This window comes from Lepisma saccharinum, chromosome 6, assembly GCF_977018435.1.
Source record: "Lepisma saccharinum chromosome 6, izLepSacc3.1, whole genome shotgun sequence".
Lineage (NCBI taxonomy): Eukaryota > Metazoa > Arthropoda > Insecta > Zygentoma > Lepismatidae > Lepisma > Lepisma saccharinum.
The window spans coordinates 26970143-26987903 of record NC_139234.1 but is presented as its reverse complement, the minus strand read 5'-3'; the positions used below and the strand labels follow the sequence as shown (position 1 = coordinate 26987903).

The 17761-nt window shown below is 39.5% G+C and overlaps 2 protein-coding genes across 5 annotated transcripts in view; one reads left to right on the top strand and one right to left on the bottom strand.

Moving 5' to 3' along the window:
• The window catches only part of AP-2alpha (adaptor protein complex 2, subunit alpha), a 162500-nt gene that overhangs the window by 134161 nt on the left and 10578 nt on the right, over positions 1-17761 (bottom strand). The gene's annotated exons all lie outside the window — the stretch shown is intronic.
• Positions 7131-17761, top strand: part of LOC145988636 (short transient receptor potential channel 4-like) — a 72155-nt gene continuing 61524 nt past the window's right edge. Inside the window, exon 1 of one of the 2 annotated variants that reach the window (XM_083123676.1) lies at positions 7131-7491. In XM_083123676.1, the coding sequence (XP_082979802.1) occupies positions 7240-7491 (252 nt within the window). In that variant the 5' untranslated portion in view covers positions 7131-7239. Of the gene's footprint in view, positions 7492-9764; positions 9838-17761 lie in introns of those variants that run through there. The other variant, XM_083123677.1, reaches the window with a different exon arrangement.

Genomic DNA, 17761 nt, shown 5'->3' with positions numbered 1-17761 from the left:
AGTCGTGACTCGAGAGTGCTCGACCAATGACCTCGTGAGAGATGAAGTGAGTGCAGCTATCAGCCGTTTGCAGCAGCGTGTACTGCTTTGTTCCGCCAACTCACTTTCTCCCCTTCTTCCGTTATGCGCAGCCTTGCTCCAAAGATTCCAGAGAGTATAAGTATGTATGAAAGGAACGGAATTGAATATCTGAATTAATTATATTTTTATATTCATGATATGAATAACTTCACCATAATAATACAACACATTTGAAATATGATATATAGCGATCTCGTACTTTAGTAATCTCCACACAAACTGTGCAAATCATAGGCTATATTAAGTATCAGACAGAATGGAAGGAACAAAAGAAGCATACTTTTAAGAATGCTGACCAGAAGCTGGGCTAAGATGGGGCCATGCTCCATCCTGTCAAAATGTAATTAGCTATTTTCGTGACAAAACAATATGGAAGTAAATGATAGATATGATTCGAAAACTAGGCCTCTATTCAATCCTGGATCATGTCCAGGGGCGCCGACTTGTCAAAATTATTAGGGGGGGGGGGCTCTGATCACTGAAATTAATTAATGAATGACTCACTCCCTCCCTTTTTTAAGTTTTGGCATCAGTGTTCGGAATCTTGTAAAAGCCAATGAATTCCTCAAAAATATCAAAATTTTCATTCACAGTTCGAATGCAGAATGTCAATTGTTCACGGATAGATATGTCACAAGTTTCGTCAACCATAATAGCAAAATATTCCCCGCTTTTAATATCTGCTACCACGGAGCGCAAAACAGATCTCCCTAATATATCGACGATCTCGTTCTGAATGTCATGTGAGAGCCATTTGTAGCCCGAACTCCCATCCACTCCCCTAGTTCATGCACATCGTCTTTTGAAACTCTTTTTAGTAAAAATGTTAACAATACTCATAATTATATACAGGCACGTATCCAGAAATTCTTTTCGGGGGGGGGGGCTAAACATATATTTTTTTACAGGGGTATAGATAGAACATCGCAAGGTTTAAGGTCGATGGTGACGATTCAGTTCTAAAACGGGGGGGGGGGGGCAAGAAAAGTTTACTTTCTCTTGGTAGACAAAGGTTAGCATTAAAAAGCCATAGTGCGGGGCCAAAAATGGAGAGCAACTGTCTCCTAAATCTGCCACTGTTTAAGCTGCTGTTTTTTTTCTTTCAGAACGTGATATCGGGACATTTTTTATCACTCGACTCCTCTGTTGCAATGTACAAACGTTGTGTTTGTGCCGAAAAGATCTCAGTATATGTATGTGTTCGTTTCACGAAGCTGTTATGCAATGGACAATCCATTCGAATGTTTTGATTTGATTTATTTTATTTTACTTCGCGTTTTGTGCCTCTTGGTTAATTTGCGAAGATGGGGATGAGTGATGAAATTGATGAATGGACATTCACAAACAACCATGCCCGAGCGGGATTCGAACCCGGGACCCTTGGCGTCGCAGCGCGATGTGCTAACCACTCAGCCACAGGGGCCCATTCGAATGTGTCTTCCAGGTTTGAATATGATCCTTTATGGTGTTGTCGCCTGCCTTCGAAACGTAACCTTGACAAAAATCCTAATTTTCCATCCTTGTGACTTGGATCTTCAAGATTTAGGAAGAATTCAGTCTGAAGGCACACGCACGTCGTTTGCAATGAGTGACCCAATCAACATAAGCTTTTCATACCGTAGCGGCACGACAGGCTGCACAAGCCTGTGTTCGATTTGTGAAATCCTCAAGCGACACGTATAGCTTGTAGCTTCGGTGTGAAACGTGGTGGGTCAATCTCATTGTCACCTTCAAACGACAGCTCGTGTTGACCACAGAAGAAAAATATCTTGTCAACCGGTGGGAATGTACCTTAGTTTTATTCAATCTCCTTTTTCTGTGCTTGTTATTTAAACTGGCAACATCTTACGGTTGGGATATACAAGAGATGTGCCATGCAGAAATTTTAGCGGAAAATGCAGGCTCCACCAGGCATACCGTGCCATTGCTCTACAGCGACAGCAAAAGATCAAGCGAAGCCAAGGGTTACTCGGTAGCTCACTTGGTAGAACAAAGAATGGCACGGTATATGCCAGATTCCCTGGTTTTGGCGTCATGGAGAGCTTGCTTTTTCCGCTAAAATTTCCACATATGCAACATCTTCTTGCTTTCTCTTCTCGACATTCATAAAATTTTTGGCCTTCATGGCTGCCCCTTTGTGGTAGTTACTGTTTGAGTGTTTTTCCAAAACAGTTGACTTAAAAGTCCATTTTTAACCCACGAAACTCTCGGACTGCATACAGGAAACTTGGTCCGGCCACTAATAAATCGTCACTCAAAACTTAGATTTTCAGTCGATCTGTGCAGCTTATTTCCTTTTTTTTTTTTTTTTTTTTTTTTAAATGATGGTCCAGTGCCCGTTACTGCTGAAATATTTACTTTAGAGACCTTCGATCTCTTCGGCTCATGACCCGAAACTAGCACTACACTGTCGGCAATGTCTTCAGCTTTGGACCCGAACCTGTAATCGTGGTCGACTTCAGCACTTTCCATCAAAATGTGTCACTAGTTCTCCCCCCCCCCCCCCCAATCTCTACGTCTTATAAAACTGTCAATGGACACTAACGGATCATTAATCGACTGTCACACTTACTCCTGAAGTCTTATTGAATGATTCTGTTGTACAGACCAACCGTGAAATTGAATCCGCGTATTTATATCCATATTATATTCTGGAATGTTCCGCACATAAAATGTTTTGTAGTTCGACTCCACCTCCTATTCAAGAACGTTCCCTCTCGAGCTTTTCAGAGAATTAGTAATCCAAAGAATCGCCCGACTCATGGCGCTGCCTTCAACAGTGCTTTGTTGTGCAACTTCCAAATGCTGACAAATCTTTAAATAATGCTAGAGTTCGTTGCGACAACACCGAAAGAGCAAGAAAAGTTTACATACAATATTAATATAACAGGGTTATACACTCCTTATGGTCTCCGATGCGTATTTTCTCCTCAGATAATTAAATATGTCACTGGTTGGTCAATCCTCGCGGGCGCCCACAATGAGGGGCAAAGTCTTCACATGACCCCTCCTTGATTATAGAAAAAAGTATTTACTTACTATCAATTTTTCTTATATTTTAATTTCGTTTACATCTTCCTATTTTTCTTACTTTCTCTGGATTTTTCTTCCTCTCAGTGTCTTTAATGTACGTTGCTTGCTTATTATTTTATTACCTCCCCCTTCTTGTGTGGTTTTTCTTCTTTATTATATTCCCTCTTGTTACGTACCCAATAGGACCAAGTAATGTGAATAGTTTGCCAAAGACGAATAGAGATGGCAGCACCAGGCGTGCAAGGTTAAGAATTGGCACAAAATATGTGAATAACTTTATAAATGAGAACAAAGCAAATTGGAAAGATGAAAAACAATAGAATATATTATAAGAAGACAAAAAATAAATATGAAAGAAGTAAATTAATATATATATCTTATAAATCAAATCAATGATCACATGTAAGTTAATATGAAAATTAAGGAAGTCAAAGCACTGATACAAGTTTGTGTCTTTGAACAGATATTACATCTGTATGATTGATTTACCATTCCTATAGGGGAAATTTTGTTTACATCAGTGGCGAGCGCGTTCCGATCGACGCCCCACAGCACTTTTTGGTTGCGCAGTTTAACTGTAGCACCTACTTGGATGCGCGTGTAAATCGTTTGCACCAAGTATACACTTTGTTGTTGTACCTAGTTAGTTGTGGCGCGTTCTGATCGACGCCCCAAGGGAGGATATTAGTATTATTCCCAAAGCTTGGAGGAAAAAGTTGGAAAAGGATAAAGGCATTCGTTAAATAGTCAAAACCTAAATAAATTGAAATCCAGAGGGAAGTTTACAAAGAAGATAAGAAGGAAATCCCGATCCAGAACGCCCATTGAGAAGGAAGTCCATATCCTCCATATTAAGAAGGAAGTCTAGATCCAGACCGTCCATTGAGAAGGAAGTTCCGATCCAGGCCGTCCATCAAGAAGGAAGTCCCAACCCAGAACGTCCATTAAGAGGGAAGTCCAGACTGTCCATTGAGAAGGAAGTTTCGATCCAGATCTGCCCATTACGAAGACAATGAAGGAAGAAGATTGAGATGAAAATTGACTGTAAACGAGAAAATTATAGAAGAATGTAGCTTATCATGTAAAATTCTTACTCCATGTATCCTGTGTTTAAATAATATATTCGCTTAAACGTCTCCATTGGAAGGCATCCTGTCTGGTTTCGTTGTCTACAAAGAACCCTACCCTGTAGATAAGCTAGCTGAGTTTTAAGTTTAAGGTTTATGTACCTTTGCACCAAATGAAGGTAGCACTCTACATTTAGCTTCTCTCTCTGTTGATTATATCTCTGCCTGTCCTCTCTCGAGGCCGTGTCCGAAAGGTGCAAGACCATACTTGAAGCGAGCATACTTCGAGAATTGTCTCGCAATGCGGTCCTGAATTCGTGGACTGGAAGTGAAGATCTTTCGAACTGCACTTCGACTTCAGCGCCATAGGCGCCGACTCCATGGGGCTTGGGGGGGGGGGGCTCGAGACCCCCCAATGTTAACGATGTGGGGGCAGAGCCCCCCAAATAATTTTGCTTAAGAGGATCTAATGTATTATTTTGCTTCTCTTGTAAAGTTTACTCTGAATTGTGCCACATGAACTTAACTTTAAATACACATTTGAAATGTTCTAGAATCTAGACCATCAACTTTGGGGGACAGACTGCTAAACCATCAACTTGGGGGGGGCTATGACCAGAGACAGCAAAACACATGACTTATTACTGTTATTATGAGTATTGTTAAAATGTTTACTAAAAAGAGTTTCAAAAGACGATGTGCATGAACTAGGACGTTCGGGCTACAAATGGCTCACATGACATTCAGAACGAGATCATTCATATATTAGGGAGATCTGTTTTGCGCTTCGTGGTAGCAGATATTAAAAGTCAGGAATATTTTGCTATTATGGTTGACGAAACTTGTGACACATCCATCCGTGGACAATTAATATTCTACATTCGAACTGTGAATAAAAATTTTCATATTTTTAAGGAATTCATGGGCTTTTAAGGAGATTCCGAACACTTAGGCCAAAACTTAAAAAAGGGAGGGAGTGAGTCATTCATTAATTTATTTCACTGATCAGAGCACCCCCAATAATTTTGACAAGTCGGCGCCCCTGTGCAGCGCCAAATATGATCAGTAGATATAACCGAAGACACGTTGGTTTCCACCGTTTTAAACACTTATTTTTCACCACAGAAATCACATAGCATTTGTAAATGCTCTAATACATACATTTCCACACATAAGAAGAACTGCAACAAACAACTTGCTGGCTTTCTACCTCCGCGATTTCAAACAAATGAACAACAAGTCCACTTGTCATGTGACCGACCGTCCAAATTCGTGTGCTCTGCCCTGTGGTCTCGATTCCTCGTGAACTTGACGCTTTCGAACTGTACTAAGTGACGTCACTTCCGCCAAGACCATACTTCAAGTATGTACTTTGTACCTTTTGGACAGAGCACGAGTCTTTCATTCTCTCCTTCTCAATTATCTATCTTTCCTTACTCTCTCTCTCTCTCTCTCTGTTTCCGTTAAACAGTTCTCTTTCAGAACATCATCAAACGAGCCACTTTGTACCCCCACAAAATTCTTCAAGAATTATATACATTATAATTAAAATAAACTATATTGTTGGTGGAGCACACTGTGGTGAAATTGGAGAATAAGTGTGCTGTAGCCAAACCGAATATCATGGCAAGCGCCAAATTCTGCCTTCTTCTACATTACGTGCATTTCGCTGGCCAGTGGCCAAGTCGTCACCACACAAACGGCAAACTGACCCAAGAACTGTGGGAACTTTCCTTCGTTTTCTTCCTCCACATAGCAATAAACAGAGGTGAAGAATTGACAACTGGGTTCTTAGCCAGAGCCTTTCTGCTAATCGCCTTCCTAGTTGGTCGATTGATTGAATTGTTGTTTTAAGTCCACTTTATGCACAGTAAGGCTAATCGGGACTGGACCTACAGTTTAAAGTGGGATCCGAACCACTATGCCATGCGCCTCCACCACCACCGGGTATCGAACCCGGGACCCCTTGATTACAAGGCAACAACGCATTCCTAGTTGGTGTTGCCTCTTGCTATGGTAACTTTTCGAAGACGTCCAGAGGATAATTGGATTTATGGCACAAATTACCTAAAAAATGTGTAAATATAACAGAGCGAATTAAAAGATGCATTAAAGGATGGAATATATAACGCTCACAATAAAAAAAATCCAATTTAGTGCGCTGAAACTATGCGCCAACCTGAGTAGCAATGTGCAGTCTGCGAAGATTATATTGACATCAAATTGATGAGCCCCTGAGATAGTGTCTCCTACTTTTTGATTACAGTGATCTGGACAACCCAGTTAATTGCGACGGTGAACTAGGGAAAAAAGGGAACACATATTCATGCCGTATCATTGAATCGAACCTAGCGCGATACGCTACCCACAGAGGCAAAAATCCGATTTGATTTTCGCTGTGAAAGTGCACCATTTCTCCAGTGACAAGTTCAGAACTTCAAATACTACAAACAAATCAAATAACTGTACAGTGACTAACACTTCTGGGTTGTAACCAGCCAACTGACTTTCGGCTGTTCTTTTAATGCTGTACGGTGGAGGCACATACTGACTCGGAAGGATCACACTTTAAACTGTAGGTCCAGTCCCGATTAGCCATTCTTTGCATAAAATGTACTTACATGAAACTCAAGCTTTGGTGTGTAATTTGTATACATTACTATTGATAAATAGTTAAATTGTTACGAGTTGGCATTATGTTGGACTTGTTCGCGGGGTGATATTTGTTGGGGACCGCGAATTCTGTGTTCTTAGAAAGACCAGCGATTCACTCGTAAAGTTTCCTCAGAAATCTGTGGTGGGGATAATCGTTTTGCGCGGCTTGTAAATTTTTGTCGCCCGCGTAATCGACAAGCAACGAACAACAACGAGGAAATCCGAAAAGCACCGAGCACAGTTAATCTGGAACGAGTTACAACGAGTCCGCAGAAATCGAGCGAAATGGAAAGAGGAAGGTGAGGTTCCCGTTCGAGTGTGAACGCGGACTTAAAAGAACTTGGGTGAATTTTTCAACTCTGAAGACAGAGCAATGCGATTTCAGCTTGAGTGAGTGTTTGGGATGTCCACTCGCGACATGACGGACGAGGGTGACTTGGGGGTACCTTTGCGACCCCTGTTCATGAGCGATGGGTATCGGCAGTTCAACGGACAGGGAAACGGAGTTAACCTGGAGGATTGTGGCGTGTGGAGCAGAAACTCGGAACCCAGGAAGAAACTGAACCGTGCATTGAGTGCCGGAACGCCGAAGGAGAAGTGGTTCCTGCGGTTGGTTACTTCAGCTTCCTTCGTGGACGTGCGCAGTTTTTTGGAAGTAAGTATGAGCTTTTAGAAGCAAGTTTCCTTGTGGAAACGTTTTATGTCGCGTAATCGTTTTCGTACATGTGTTTCTCGAAAAGTATTTTAGTTGGCACGAACAGTTTTGGGTTGTAACAACCCTGATAATTTTTCAATTAAATCATTACAACCCAGAAGTTCCCACGACAGTACAAGCTGATTCCGAGCACAAATTTAATACGACTAATTGCTGAAAAACACCGAGCTCCCTTAATCAATATAATTCCAACCTGCAAATTGTTGGCAGAGAGAACAGAGTGAGAAAGAGAAGCATGTGTGTGTGTGAGAGAGAGAGAAGAGAGTGTGAGAGAAAGAAAGTGTGTGCGTGTTTGTGTAGGTTCGACTTTTATTCTTGTAGATTCCTTTTTATATTTTACATATTTATCTATTTCAAATATTTCCCTTTATATAACGACGTATTGGTTTTCAAAATTTCATGCACATGGTTAAATTTTAAAAAAAAGGCTTCTCGCCCTTATCGGTGAAAACTAACCGAAATAAATAAAAAGTAACAGAGTTACTTTGTGCTAGATATAACCGTGAACCTGTTGCGTTCATTGACTGAAAACAAATTGTTCCTTTTATCAAACAAAAATTTAAAATAATTTTCATTAAATTATAATTTACCTCTTGTGTTTAAAGGTAAGAAAATTCAAATTATCCAAAATACATAAAACACAAGTGTAAAAGGAGCTGTTCATTTAGTTACTAGTTACTTATATCCAAAAGTAACAATTAGATACTCACATGAAAAAGTATGGATATGGTATGTGCATAAATATATCAACCACATATGCATGCTCCATACCCTCCAAGACGCCTGACATTCGCTACGAGACTCTGCGACAAGCGGCCCGGCGTCAGAGATTGTCTTCCCCGGTGAACGGGGTCCGCGACAGTCGCACGCTACAGTCTGTTTTTTTCGTCTCCCTGCCTTCGCTCTCTTTCCCTTTCTGTTGACGTTTCAGACTGACGCCAGTATAATCCTCCCTCGGAAGTTGTGTTGTGTCATGTCCGTGTGTTGAAGATTGTGGCTTAATATGGCACCACAAAAGTTTACATTACAAGAAAGGATTTATCTTGTCAAGAGTTACTTCGGAAAGAGAATTGTGGAGAAGTGCGACGACGTTTTGCAACGAAATTTCCTGGTGTTCCCGTTCCACATAGGACCACTATACACCTCATAAAAAAGTTTAGAGTAACAGGGTCAGTTCTGAATAAAAGTGGGGGAAAAAAATGGGGAAATCTGAAAAAATAAAGTATACAAAGACAATCCGCACACCATCCGTGAGTTAAAAGAGAGTATTGTACTTGAAATCTGGAGAATTACAGTACACGAACTTGCACGTGTAAATGCCAATTTCCTTCGGAGATGCCAGGAATGTGTTGCAGCAGAGGGACATAATTTTCAACACCTTCTGTAGTCAAGGTTAGTACACAATATGAAAACTGTAATTTTAATAGCCGACTCTAGCGACTGTCGCGGACCCCGTTCACCGGGAAAGACAAGCGCTGACGCCGGGCCGCTTGCCGCCGAGTCTCGTAGCGAATGTCAGGGAATGCTCTTATAACCTGTGTGTACGGTGACATAATTGTCAATCAGGCTGATACGAAAGGAAAACAGTTTTAGGCTACTTTATCTGTAAGAAATCTGATTTTGTTCTTGGGAATAAAAATGAACGGTTCTTAATTTTGCTAAGTACAGTCACGAATTGTACGTTACAGTTAAAATTTCGACGAATTGATATTATGGAACTACTACTCTAGAAAATAATTGCGTTGTGTACGTTTGACAGACAGACGTCCTGTTTTTACAGGATGTCCTGTAAAAGTTTTATATTACACTGTTGGTAGTGCGTAGAAGCTGGTTTTCACAGTCCCGTCCAGTGTGTATCCTGCATTGTCCAAAGAAATATGTTTACCACGGCCATTAAGACAAATTTTCTATGTAATTTTATAAAAGTTCAGATCCAACTTTCCAGATCTTAGGAAATATTCGAGAACATACATTTTCATAAAACTCGTTGCAAGTCCAAGCTCCTTCATTGTTGATTATGAAACTTATGCATATACGAATTTCTGTATTCACCCCCCCCCCCCCCGAGAAAACAAGTACTATGATTGAAATTTTAATCGAGTTTTCATGTTATCAATGCAGATACTCATATCGCACACCATTGATAAGTGCTTCACTGTTATCAAATCAAGATCAAAGTGTCTGAATATTGCCAGCTGTGAGTAACTGTTAAAACATTTGAATCTAGCTAAGCGTGTGCCGAATGCTTCAAGGCTCCATGTAAGGATGATACCTGGGCCTTCACAGGTATAATTTCCAATATTTCTTAGATATAATATTCTAGAGTGCGCGTCAAATCTCCTGCATATGACCTTGAACTGTTGAACAGCACCAGCGAATCACAGACGTGCGGCGTTGCCGTGCTCTCCTTGACAAGGCGTTTCGCTCAATCACGCTGTCTCGTTTTCGTGTGAGATTTCGACATGGCACCGCTGCAGTGCGCTGCTATTGGCTATCGCCATATGCAGGAGATTTGACGCGCACTCTAGTGTAAATGGCATTATAAATGTAGATACGGATCCAAGAACACAGAGATACAAGCGCATCAATTAAGATAGAAAGTGCGTAAAAAGCTGTATAGCTTCAAGCAGGCATGTAAATGCCTTAGGTATTGAAGTAAAATGCATCCGCTTAAAAAAATATTATTAATCAAGTTACACGAACCGCTTAATTTTTTAGATGTTTTATAAACTTACTTCCAAACAAAACTATACGATATTGAATTCTTAAAATATACTTAAGCCCAGATGTTTAGAATAACATTTCCCTTTTTAGTGCAGCAAAAAAATGTATGTATTGCATAACGTACCAAATGTTTTCGCCATCTCTCACTTGCTATGTGGGAGCATTTTCATATCTTCAGCGACAAATTAACAAGAATAATATTAATAGGAATAACAAAAGAATGCAATAAAAGTAAATCAGTCATTTGAACTAATGATGCGATGAAATGCATAAATGCTTTAAATTTTGATTAATGTATAAAGAAGCGTTCTAGTAACACTTGATTCAGGTTCAAACTTTCATTTTCTCTTAATGTATAAAAAATGCATCGGATCAAAAGTTTCGATCAACGACGAACCAAGAAAACAATTACACGGATGATTGGTATCATTTCATGCATTTCAAGTGAATAAATTAAACTTTATGCATTTTCCTTTGTGTGAATGAGAAGAGTGAGCAGTGGCTCCTTCCTGAAGATATGAATATTACTTTCCACACTTGTATTATCAATGAAACTATATGCATTCAGCTTGGATTAATTAGCTAGTTTCTTCTCTCAAAATATTACTTTCTGAAATTTGATACAGTATTCATAAATAGGATAGTCCGGCAACAGTTATTAAGCTACATTTTTTTAATTCACTGTTCGTTGAATTAACCATTAAACATACACAATGGTTCGGATCCCACTTTAAGCTCTATTTCAGTTCTCATAAGCCTGTCTGAGCATGCAGTGGACATGGAGCAATCTTTCGATTATTTAATATCCTCTTTATTGTAATCGTGACAACGTAATGAGGGTAAATATTGCAAATATTAAATGTATCAATGACTACACACAGGTCAAACCCAAGGAGACGTCAGTCGAACATTCAGTATGCTCGGACACGGACCAGGTCATATATCTGGGGTTGGGGAAGTTCCAATTACTTAAAAACGTGAGGATAAATGGTTTGGATTGGTGTAGTATAATGCCAAGCAAAAATACATGTAAAATACCGTTTATCAATTGCCGCGCCCGAAGTATTCTAGAAGTAACGACAAAAATATGGGAATATGTGAAATATAGAAATAGAGAAATTTGCTACTTTTACACGCTAAAAATTCAGTCTCGGGATTAATATCACAGCCTCAAGTGAATATCAACAAATAAATCAAAATTGGGCTAGAACAAATTACTTAAGGTTTATGTTTTTCAGAGCTTTACACACGTCCTTGTGTTCAGCAAGTACTGAAAGTGGCCACAAGGAGAAATTTTGCGCGACGCAACATGTTCAGGATTGCAGGAAATGTTACGTCACTGATTATGAAATCCTCTAGCTCTTCTACGGTTTTAAGGTTGATGACACTTTTTACCTAATACTTCCTCACAGATAAAAATCTCATGATTACTAATCAGGCTATCGGGTTGGCCACAATCCTTAGCATTTCGAATACGGGCCAGTGACTTTGTGTGACACACGTGACTCCATCTTGCTGGTAAAACGAATATGTCACAGCACTGCGAGGGGTCGGGGGTGATGAGGCTTCAGTTCCCTTCGAAATTTTGAAATAATAAACATTTTCAAATTAAATCATCAAAGAACTCTTTTAAAAACCAAAGTAGTAAATACCGTGCGTCCATTTCGATCTGCAGCCGAGAGATCGGGAGAAGCGTGGCGGGCGGCACTGACGGAGATGCCGACATTTGCGGCCTGAAATGCCCGCTTATTTTTATGGACATATGCAGACATTTATATAAATATTGCAAAACGAGCACTAACCTGTGTTATAAGAGGATGGTTTTAATTTTAGTAGCTTAGTGACTGTATGTGCCGATGATTTTGACACGCCCACCTCTTGTGAAACACGGCGTAGAGGTTTGTTTGGAGAACGTTCTAACGCTGCACAAATATCATCGAGTTTTGCTTCGGTTAGAATCCGTCGTTTATGCTTAGGTGTTTTAAAATTTAACGATACAGTTTCTCGTAATTTAAGGACAAGATGTCTAACCGTATCTCTGTGTGGAGTTGAAACGCATGGGAATTTCTGTACAAATTACCTACGCACATCTCGACACGAGTTTGTTTTCACGTAGGTACGTGTCATACATAAAAAAATCTTTGTTCTAACGTGAATCTTGCGGCTGGCATTCCAATCGTCTCACTGACACGTCACACATACACACTACAATAACACAAACAAGTAACTGCAAGTAACCAAGAATAACACTCTTGCGCACAGTACGAAATTAACACGCTCTTGGTTTACATTGCTCACCACTATATTTACAACTCTGTCTTCATCTAGTCGCGAAGGAACAAAAAACTCGAGCTCGGAGATTTCGGATTGCAAGGAAGCTCACGAACACTATTGACTTTTAACGGTTTCTTCTACAGCGTAATCTTGATACAGTGTTGCACATTCAAAACCTCCAAACGATCCCCATCGGCACAAAACTCTTTCAAGGATATAAACTTAAGCAGGACGTTACTGGTCAAAACTATGATTAAAATGTTTTATTATCTGTGGCTCTTAACATCGTTTCTAAAGCGTATTTTTTTGTGCATATAAGAGCAGAACTTGGATGAGTTACAGAAGAACTTTTGCGTGTTATAACACAGGTTAGTGATCGTTTTGCAATATTTATATAAATGTCTGCATATGTCTATAAAAATAAGCGGGCATTACAGGCCGCAAATGTCGGCATCTCCGTCAGCGCCGCCCGCCACGCTTCTCCCGATCTCTCGGCTGCAGATCGAAATGAACGCACGGGTACGAATCCCACTTAAAATGACCTAATACAATTTTTGTCTTTGAACAATTTTTAAAACGAAGGTTAATGGCAATTACGAAACATTTTATTGTTTCCCCCACCAAGAACGCAGCTATGCAATATCCACCTTAACAATTGCACCCCCTCCCGAAAAAATCCTTGCGTACGCAAGTGTCACTTAATGAGTGACTTGACGACAATGTTACGGAGTTCACACTCTGTGGTCGCAGATTGTTCATTTGTTTCCGGGACTAGCTACTTTTATGTGAAAAACCCTGTATAAATTGACGAATGTCGGTGTTTTAATATACTAGATATGGCCCCCTTTTTGCGGTTCTGTAATAGCTCCAAAATTTATATAGGCAAGAACTACATCGACCTGCTTCACTAAGCACGATATCATATTTTTCACTCAGTGCTTCTCGTAAATGTATAACATTAGGAGTTAGTCGTAATCTTGTTTCTCAATCAGAGCACGTTATAATTGTGGTGAAGTACAAGTTTAAGCTCAATCATTTTAAACATTTTTCTGCTGCAAGCCCCCGGCCTCCCTTTCGTCCCTGGTTACATGTCTTGCTTAATTGTAACAAATACTTGACACACCTAAAAAATCGACGGCAATTCAGGAGCGTGGTAACATTTCTCAGTCGCCTAATGAGAGGAAGCACTGTTGCCGCAACAACAAAGCACGATTTCCCTTTTGCAAGTGCAAAACTTTCTTTTCATCCAATTTTTTCAGTTATCTTAGAAAAATGGAAATCGCGAACGCGAAACTATCAACTATCATTAGATTTTATACAAAACATCACAGGTTCCTGTAGGATACGGAGTATTGAAGTGTCGTTTCTGATGCTGCGAGCACAAAAGGCGAAGCTTGAAAGAAACAATGCAACGGAAGACGGAAATTGCAATGGTGACTCGCATTGCAGGAAGTTCACGTGATATTGACTTATCCGGCATTATACTACGGTTTTGTCCTGTTATAAATTTCTTTTCTTTTTCCTGCTGTTTTGTTTTTAAATGCAGTGTAGTAAAATGGCTTTGTCGATTCCAAGTTTTAACACCAGGGTACCCCTGTGTTTATAGGGAAATTATGAGAGGGAGGGTTCAAGTTTCAGTAATAATAACTATTGAATTTACGTAGATGTTTTTCACTAATGGTAAATAGTCAATGAAATTTTTCCAAATATTTTACTGTACATGTCAACGTGCACTAATTGTATTTACACTTATATTATTTTTCATTATGTTTATTTCAATTTGTATTTTCAAATTTTATGTGCTCTTATTTTTTTTTAAATTACACAAATTATTGCCATTTTACAGATTTATTACGTAATGAATGCCGATACAGTTATTCTGAACATACAAATAAAATAAAATTATTGTTCACGAAAAATATGAGAACATTTATGCCTCTAAACTATAAGTCTTATTTTCAAAATGATTTCAAATATGATTATTTGATCAACTGTTGATGACAATATTCAATTATTGTTTTCACTGTTATCGTGTTTGCGAAAAAAATAGATTCTAAATGTAGTGCATACGATACAACATTAGCAAGTGTTTTAATTTGCATTCTTTTACATAACATGAAAACAATCAAGAGATTATTTTGTTGTAAAACATTGCATACAGAATGGATCATTCGAAATTTTTGAGCAATGTAGAAAAATATAGGTTACCTGGAAAAAGCTGGAAAGTTCCCGGATCCTTTCGATGAAGATTTAAAGGACAATACTACTCTGCACTTTCTCTTATTAAACAAGAAAGCTCATTCACTTATAAATTAACTGTTTTATTAGAAAACAAGTATAATATTAAATTCTCAAAGATAAAAAGAAGATCAAATGCACCAAAGCGTGCACTTTTTATTTCACATTAATAAAATCACAAGTCAATTTTTGCATGAACGTGCATTTTAAGTAGGTTCTAATTTATGTTACGCATTTATCATTCTTTATAATTATGAAGTCCAGATAATCAAACATATGTATGCTAGTCGATTTGTAATTTCACAAAAACGAGAAACATGTAGGTAGTTTGAATATTCTGCAGGTTGAAATCAAGCTTATATTCAATATTAGAAACATTCAAATATTTATATTACAGTATAATGTATAATTTTTCGACGTTCTGTAGATACGTTGTGAACACAGCCCTCTTAATTGTTATTTCTACTACTGTTAATAACAGCATGATTGTAAGCAGTTCAGTTTGTTATGTCAACACCTATGCGTATAATTTTGAAACACGTAAAATATTTCATTCGGATTACTTACCGGCGATGAAGTGCCGACCCTAGACCCTACTCCCTCGTGTGGGTTCTCATTCTTTTCGCTTTATTGCCTGAATCTACTTATTTTTTCGTATCGGGTCTGTCGTAAAACTATGTATGGATACTTGAGAAAAATTATTCGTTCCCGACCTCGTGTTGCAACCAACAGACACGCAATGACTGTCGCCATTTCTGAAATGCATGTTATTTTTTCAAAACCGGAAGTCAAGTTCCCGCCCGCGCCAAACGCGAACGAGAATGTAAAACATCCAGTGAATAGCCCCTGCAGTGGCCTGGTCGCTAATGTACGCCTCCGACGTAATCTATTCTTCGTCCGCTGTAAGCATGGCGCCAATATAAACAAATACCCGTGACTTGTCGCAGTGGCCGAATTGGAAATAAATTACTGCCGGTTTGCTCAGACCTGTCTTTTGATACAATCCTATTTGATGCGATTTCTTAAATAATATATCCATTCTCATTCTCTTTTACCACCACAAAGAGAGAGAGAGAGAGAAAATGAGCGAATATATTGTTCGTCATTGCGTAGGTACTTGTGCGAACAGCTCAAATAAATAAGTGCCAATTTTACAAATTCACTGCCGGTATATTTTTTGGCATTTGAATTTACTACCGGTATGACATACCAGCTCATACCGGCCGAATTCGATCACTGGTTTTGTGCGAAAACACATTCAGATGGAATATAGTACTATGATAAAGCCATCATTAGTGTATTGAAGTTGTACAACTAGTAGTTGTCAACTACGATCAATATACAACGGTTGTTCAAGGTTGACCAAGACTTTCATGCGTAAAATATCAATGAATCAATGTAGCGCTGCATTACTTCGGCAGGACAGACCATGATTTATTGCGAGTAACCATGGTCCTTTGCGACGCATTTGGCGCATGCGCAGTAGTGTAAACAAAGATGGCGGCAAATAGTGTATCTGTTGTCTGTTGCTGTGGAACAGCGGTGTATAATGACATTTCTCGTGAAGGAGAAGGTGAAACCTGCTGAAATTTGGCGTAGACTGCAAGCACAGTATGGTGAACAAACACTGTCACGGGCAAGAGTGTACGAATGGTATCGTAGGGTTCCCCTCCACCCAAAAAAAAGCGAAGCGCTGCCGTCTGCCGATAAGATTTTGGGAACTGTCTTCTGGGACATGAAATCCATGTGGATTTTCTGGAGAAGGGTGCCACAATTAATGCCCATTATTACTCAACATTGATTCACCGTGCTGTACGTAGGGCGTTCGGAAGAAAAGACTTGGAATGTTGTCGAAACATGTCATTCTTCTCCATGACAATGCCAGGTCTCACACAGCTCATTTGACAAGCACTGGCCAACTTGCACTGGGAGGTTTTTCCACAGAGTCCTTGCAGTCCAGATTTAACCCACAGTGATTTCCACTTCTTTGGAGCTCTTAAAGAGCATTTGAGCGGGACGCACTTCTTTCTACGCCAAAGGCATCAAGGAACTACCACAATGATGGCAACGGTGTCTGGATGTTCAGGGGGAATACTTTGAAAAACTGACAGTTTGGTGCTTCTATGTATGTATTTCCTGTCTACAAATAAAAGTCTTGGCCAACCTTGAACGACCCTTGTATTTGTGGGTAAAATTACAACAGAACTAACGAACAAGGGAAATATTTGTCACAAGTCACCATACTAAGAGTGTTGCATCTTCATCGTCGTCGTTAGTCAGACGTAAAATACAAATTAATTCCATTGCATCCGGGTTTCGTAAGTTTTCGAATGAAATACAATGTCACGGACACTCAACGTTTAGGTTACAATTCAGAATGCGGGCCTTCCCCATGGCGCAGTGGTAGCGTCATTGCCTTGTAATCAAGGGGTCCCGGGTTCGATACCCGGTGGAGGCACAAGTGGTTCGGATCCCACTTTAAACTGTAGGTCCAGTCCCGATTAGCCTTACTGTGCATAAAGTGGACTTAAAACACCAACTCAAACCAAACCAAAACAATTCAGAATGCGACTGCTAAAAGGTTAAGGACGTTTTTAGGATGCGCCGAAAACGTTAGAGAGCCGATTTCAACACTTCTATCGAACTTTGTTTTCAATTAAGCAAGATAAGTTAAGCAACAACGGAAGGAGAAGCTCGAGTACAACACATTTCCAAAGTTTCCATTTGTTTCGTCCGCCATGAGGTAATAAAATAAGCTTTTTGAGATTTGTAATTTCGTAAGGTGTCCGAACAATACCGCAAGTAGGTCAGTAGTATCAAGTTCAAAAAGGAGTATTTTTAAAAGCGGATTCGGGACACGGGTCAAATCGTAGTCTATGGCTGCCACAACTTCATTTGCATTTGAGCTTTTCAAGACTCGATAATGGAGATCAAATCCATCGAGGAGGAAACAGTGAAGTATGACTTCTCTCTG